At 41.7% G+C, this 6,383-nt stretch overlaps 1 protein-coding gene across 3 annotated transcripts in view; it reads right to left on the reverse strand.

Annotated features, from left to right (window-relative positions):
• zc3h7a (zinc finger CCCH-type containing 7A) overlaps positions 1-6,383 on the reverse strand; it is a 19,639-nt gene that overhangs the window by 7,958 nt on the left and 5,298 nt on the right. The window contains exons 5-17 of one of the 3 annotated variants that reach the window (XM_010795136.1): positions 6,204-6,362; positions 5,090-5,170; positions 4,805-4,858; positions 4,679-4,718; positions 4,233-4,588; positions 3,901-4,153; positions 3,469-3,506; positions 3,228-3,372; positions 2,975-3,133; positions 2,575-2,780; positions 2,185-2,285; positions 1,875-2,056; positions 1,711-1,784 (exon numbers count right to left, since the gene is read on the reverse strand). In XM_010795136.1, the coding sequence (XP_010793438.1) occupies positions 1,711-1,784; positions 1,875-2,056; positions 2,185-2,285; positions 2,575-2,780; positions 2,975-3,133; positions 3,228-3,372; positions 3,469-3,506; positions 3,901-4,153; positions 4,233-4,588; positions 4,679-4,718; positions 4,805-4,858; positions 5,090-5,170; positions 6,204-6,362 (1,848 nt within the window). The other 2 variants (XM_010795138.1, XM_010795137.1) reach the window with 2 other exon arrangements.

Below are 6,383 nucleotides of genomic sequence, written 5' to 3' on the forward strand. Positions count from 1 at the left end.
TATATAAGCAGTGAAAACGTGCAATTATTAACACACGCAGTTGCATATTTGGCTCAAAAAGCCTGGGATGTTGGTTATTTTCTGCATCTAGGATGACACCAAAAGCCTCCCAGACGTTGGATTTCGCTCCTGAGGAAGAGTTATTGAAAATGCTGTATTCTCCGCTAGAGAGCTTCACCTCAGCCATTCAGAATGTGGCGCTCTGGTGTGTGTGTGTGTGTGTGCGTGCGTGAGATTAAAATAGCCCAATTGCTTTTACAATAAATAAACATTGAATGTGTTTAATTGAATAGTAAAGGGGGTTTAACATTAGTGGCAGGTTGTGTGTGAGAGAGAATAAATAAGACAGCCCAATATTTTAAAAAAAATCGATAATTTTTTCCCGCATATTTAGCAACTTTCCGCATATTTCGCAACTTCCCGCAGTTTCACCGCATAAAATCACATAAAACCCCGCATGTTTTACCGCATAATCAAGGAATTTAGCCCGCATAAACAAGGATTTTTGCCCGCGTTTTTCTGGAGGGTCTAATTAGACCACTGAAATAAAAAAAATTAACAAATAATTATTTGTATTCTTTTATGAGATCCATTTGTGGTGGACGATATTTAATTGTGGCGGCCCGCCACAAATAAATCAATGTATGGGAAACACTGAGTTGTAAGTGTCGTCACACATGGATCACAATGGATCCAATGTCTTGACTGCAAACCAAATCTAAATTAAAAAACCTGAAACTGCAAAGCTGATCCTCGACGACCCGTGTACTTCCACTGTGACATTCAGTGGATTAAACAACGGGGTCCTGTTCCTACATTACCAGGGTTTTTGGGTTCGTGGGCACATGTTCAGACCTGTAGACCTCTACCCTCAGTCTAATGGCGCTTTTCCACTGCAGCACGTAGCACGGTTTAAGCGGGCCAGGTTTGGCCAGCTTTTTTTGCTTTTCTACTAGGGGTAGTTCCGGCTCAGGGCTACTTTTTCACCTTTTTTCTGGCCCTCCAAAATCGAGGTTCTTACTGGCCTGAATGTGCTAAACTAGTGACGTAAACACTCTCGACTGCTGAATGGTCAGAGAGAATCGCTGGTAAGGGGGCTACAACTACAACAAAATGAACATATTTTACCGTGACTTAATTGTAATACATGTTTCCAAATGATGCCGAAGTAATAACATACTGATACCGGTCTGCAGACAAGACGGCAGGCGAAAAACCTTTTAAAATGCGTGTCTTCTGAATGGAGATCGGATCGATCAGGCTAAGCTAACATTGTATATGCTCCATTCACACTCACAACAACGGCCTACAGACATATATAAACCAGCAACTGTATTCGACATGACAAAGACAGTCTGTGGTTTGTACTTGTTTAACTTTTGTCAAGTTTCTGAACAGATATGAGGAGCTGTGAGCTCTGAGTGCTAACAGTGGATGTTTTGGTTTTGTGGTTCGCATTGAAGATGACGTCACGACAGTTTTACGCAGCCCGCCGAACAGCCGATCACCCCGCCTACACTGCGTTACTATAGTAAGTACCCCAGTTACTAAACTGTAATGGAAACGCAGCTTAAAGTGAGCCTGGCCTACCAAGGCCAAACTAAGCTGTGCTAAGCCATGCTAGGTCCTGCAGTGGAAAAGCGCCATAAGAAGAAACTGTAAACCAATGTTTGTCTCAGCATATCCACAGAGTGCTTCTGCTGGGCTTACCTGGGCTCCCTGCAACGAAGCCGTGGCATTCCAAAACTTCTTCGCTTCTTGGACAATACTTTCATGAGGGATACCTATGTGATGAAAAATAAAAAGGTAAATAAATGACATTTAGGGAAACTGTGTTCCAGGCCGTGGAGAAGTATTTAATGAAGCATCCTTACCGAGCTCGTGCTGCATCATCCAGACCTTGAGCTCGATGAGGCTGTGGGCGTAGAAGCACTCGTCCTCCCTCACGCAGCCGTAGCGGACTTCATGGCGACAGAGATCCAGCTGGCACTGAGAACTCAGCGGTCTGATCTTTGAATAACGAACTGTATTCTCCTTCAAAATGTGGACCAGGCACCTAAGAGATAAACATGGGTACAATGTCAACAGGCCTATCCCTCATATATCTGCACATAGTCTTGTGTTTTTTGGTAGAATCTTCTTTATTAAATCCTCTTAAATGATGTAAAGAGTGAAGTGACTTACTTATGATCTTCAAAGATGTGCTTCGTCACTGGATGAGAGCAAAGCGATGAGTCATCTTTGTTGGTTTTGCTGATGATTCTGGGTTTGTGGTCAAAGCAAACCTGCAAATTAAGATAAGCGTTCAGAACATTTTAAAAGTTTATAAAAACAGCAGATTGTAACTGGGGTTCACATCAGACCAATGGCACTTTGCTTCAAATGTACCCCCTTTTCTGTCCTATACATCTAATAACAGGCAAGAAAGTCAAGAAAAATGTATTTAAGAAAACATTGACAAATATAATATTTAGTAATGGCCTTTTTTCTCCTCACACTGGAACGATAAACAATTATGCCAATGGGCGCCATTGAAAATAGCAGCACTGAGGAGTTAGTGTAAAATAAACTTACTCCACAGAGAAACATGAATATCCCATGATGCTCCTGTAAGATCTTGGGGACAGTCAGTCGGACATTAGAGTTTGGCCCGTAGGGGTCGAAGAGGAGCTCTCTGGAGATAAAACCTTTCCGCTCCAGAGTCCAAACATCAATCTCTTCCTGGCAGTATGCAAATGTGCAGTGGCCAGGGTACAGGCACTCCTTTCCAACCGCCACCTCTGAAACAACACAGGGACATTGTCATGTTTTCTGTGGTCGCACACACAAGTGATGTCTGGATGACAGCCAAGTGTCAAAAGTGGGAATATCAATCGAACTTGCAACAAAAAAAAAAAGGACAACTGGTAATATAGAGGCAAATGCAGCAATTTCAAAGCAAAGAGACAAACAAATACATGTTTATAAAAGTTACCTTTGCAAATGTAATAGGGCCCAACATATTGTGTTTTTGTGGGTCTGGGCCGAATTAGCTTCCACGTTTGGTCGGCTGTATGTTTGAGTCTGCCGAGTAAAGCGTCCTTTTTGCATTTATGCTCTTCTGTGTGTAGCGAGTAATCCAATACACCAGGGCCTGTGGGAATAAATAAAGAAACATATGTGACTTAATAGTACATTACGCACCTCGAAGACACGAACCGCACACAACTGGATAAAGAACTCCTCACCAGTTTTGACGTAGCAGATGGAGCACGCTTGTTTGAATTCATGTGTGTCAGCTAAGGGGTTCTTTGTTAAATCCACAGCAACAGGAAGACCCTTCACTTCAGGCATACCGACCGCCATTCCCATGGGGGAATCAATATTGTTCATCTGTTGGAAAAAATAAAAGGGGGGGAAATTGATCAAATATAAGCCTAGAGCAAGTCTTAGAATGATAAAGGCTGATGATTGATAGACAATAATTACCTGTTGAGTGAATGGACTCTGAGCATAATCTGACATATCTAAAGGAGGAAGAAAAAGATTAAATGAACAGGTTATACTCCATGCTACTGGTGAAAAAATCTAATTCAAGCACTTTCAAAAGAGTATTATTGAGCCTTTCAAGCACCTTACAGCCGTCGGAAATGATTCTTTCTCACATAAAGACAAAGCATATCTAAAAAGTACTTTTCAGTCAGATAGTTTTTTATAAAAAGAAATGCAAATACAAATTTCCAGCAGTGTTAAAGCACTTATTCCAAAATCATAGCACTTTTGAAACCTTCAAAAACGATATATTAATATTAAGATATAAGTGTTTTTAAGGATTTCTAGCAGCCGTTCAGAACCTGCATATTGATTGGCTATAATATCTTTATTTGAACAAATATGGACCAAAGTCAGAAAGTAGTATACCTGTTTTATAGTCCGTTATGTTGAGACTATCCAGGGAGTCGAGCGGTGGGGGGAGGGCGTCAAAAGTGTCCATCCCAAAATACGTACTTGACCCCGACTTGTGATAGAGGGGGGGCAGCGTGACGGTGCAATGCTGCACGCTGCTGTGGAGGTACGGGTTGATGTGGGAGGGCATCAGGAATGGACTGGACATGGAGCTGCCCGAGGCGATACTGGTTGGAAGAGGAAGAGGCCCCTTCATGGTGGGGATAATCTGAGGGAGGGGACACATAGGAGTTACACTTCTGCTCAGACATCAACACTGTCACATTTCATTCATCACGTCACTTTACCATGGCTGATTCGGGGCCAGCTTGGTCCAGTAGATCATCTAGGTCGTCCCCGATGATGTCTGCGTCAAAATCATTACTCGAGTCGAGCATCGTGCAAGGTTTACTCGCTCGGCAGCCGTTAACGTACGTGGCAAGAGGGACTGACGATGGGGCAGACACAGGAAGGGACACAGACACAGGGAGGGAGATGGACTCGAAGCCCGGCGGCTCAGACAGGGTAACAGATGAGATACTGGTGATGGGAGAAAGTTCATCCATTGCGGATTCATTTAGAGTTTGGTGCATTTCCACTGGAGCTTGGATTGGAGCTGGCAGCGGAGCCAGAAGACTACTGTCCTGCGTGAGCTGAGGCACTTCTGAAACACAACGGGGAAAACAGGATGAGCGGCGTTCTCTCTTTCCCCTTTCAAAAACGATAAATATGAACTGTGTTTGATTAAACTTACCAATTTCAATATCTTCAACTGAAGACGAGTCATAGGAAAACTAAAGAAATGCAGAAGAAATTCATTTAAGAATGGATTTCTTAGAGGAGTATAGAAATATATGTTTTAGACTGTTATGTCTCTTACCTTGTCACATGACGCATCTTGATAATTTGTTCCTCGCATAACATTCAAGGCAGGCTGTAAACATTGAACAAAAGAAAATGTTGGACTTTCAGTTCATTTTTAAGAAGAACAACCCTAAATGTATGTCGACATTTTATTTTGAGGGCCATACATCCGAGTCAGATTTTAATACATTTAACTAGCATGTAGAAAATGAAACGGTATCACTTCCAATTCACTTTTTAAATCACGGTAATTCATTAAAAAAGCTTCATGGCGGTTTGCGATAGTTCCTGGGGCACGTACCTTACTCCTTACATAAGCTTTACGGATTTTCAATCCCAAAATGTTGGCAAGGTCCTGAGTCAGGTTTGTGACACTGGCATCCTGGGAAATAAGGAGAGTTGACAGTGTTTACTCAAAACACACTTTAGATAATCACTGCCTTTGATCTTCACTTATTATTTTCCTTTTGATTAAAAATATAGGTGGCAACTTTAATGGAAATAACATTTTGTCATATAAGCTGAAATGGTCACTATATCCTGACTAGGGGTGTAAAGATACTCCGAAGATGCTCAGGCTTTAAGATGATGTATTAAAAGTAGTTTGCAATATGAAAAGGGTTATATTTAGCACATTTGTATTTTTATAAAACCTGCTTCTATGAGTCAAGAGTGACACATTGTGTATGATGTAGCACACCCCTGAAGTGCTGTTGTTGATTCCCTTTAAAACGTCAGTATTTGTAACCTTCTGGAGATCTACTGGCTGGCTCCTAATGTGTGTTTCAGGTGATCCAAGTCATCAGCCTGAAGAGCTTGGATAAAAAGCCCAACACCATGCCATACGGACTGTGTTTTTGGACACAGCCACTGTTGTGTTTGCTGCTTATTTTCACACACACCAATACATTACTGATTTAGTCCTTTGTTAAGTTTTGTTACATTTTAAATAAATATGTATTTTGGTTACAGGTAAACTTGTCTTGTCTACCATCTTGTCTAACATCTCCAAACTGATACTTTCCATATACTATACAACTCTCTTGGACTGTGGTGCAGTGTGACAAAGAGACTACATTTTGAAGCAAAACAATGTATAAAAATGTAACAAATTAGGATTGCCCAACAAAACTAAAGCCTCTTAAACCTGAAATGTAATGTGGCTGCTATTTACACTGAAGTTTGGCCTACATCAGTTTTACCTGAAATGTCTTAACTGAAAGTAAAGAAGCCTCAATGCAGGGCAGCACGCCACAAACATCCTGACTCTGCTGGGAGTGAGGGTCCTGCAGGGGGTCTGAAAAGCAGCTAAATGTGCCTGACTTTTGTAAAAAAAGGCTGAGACAAGAAAATAAGGAAGATTTCTTTCACGTTTTGATAAATCAACATTTAACCGGATGATGCGACGCCTTTACCTGAGGCACTGTGAGGGAACATTTGGCAACAGCCTCATAGGCCTCTTGATGTCTCCCGATCTCTTTCAGGGATTTAGCTTTTCTGTACAGCGCTCTGTAGTTCCCCTCGTTCAACTGGAGAGCCTTTTCACAGTCTTCTAACGCTTGGTCGTACAGTCCCTATTGTGTGTGAGAGAGAAT

This window comes from Notothenia coriiceps, unplaced genomic scaffold (genome assembly GCF_000735185.1).
Source record: "Notothenia coriiceps isolate Sejong01 unplaced genomic scaffold, NC01 NC01_scaffold00037246, whole genome shotgun sequence".
In the NCBI taxonomy this organism is placed as follows: domain Eukaryota; kingdom Metazoa; phylum Chordata; class Actinopteri; order Perciformes; family Nototheniidae; genus Notothenia; species Notothenia coriiceps.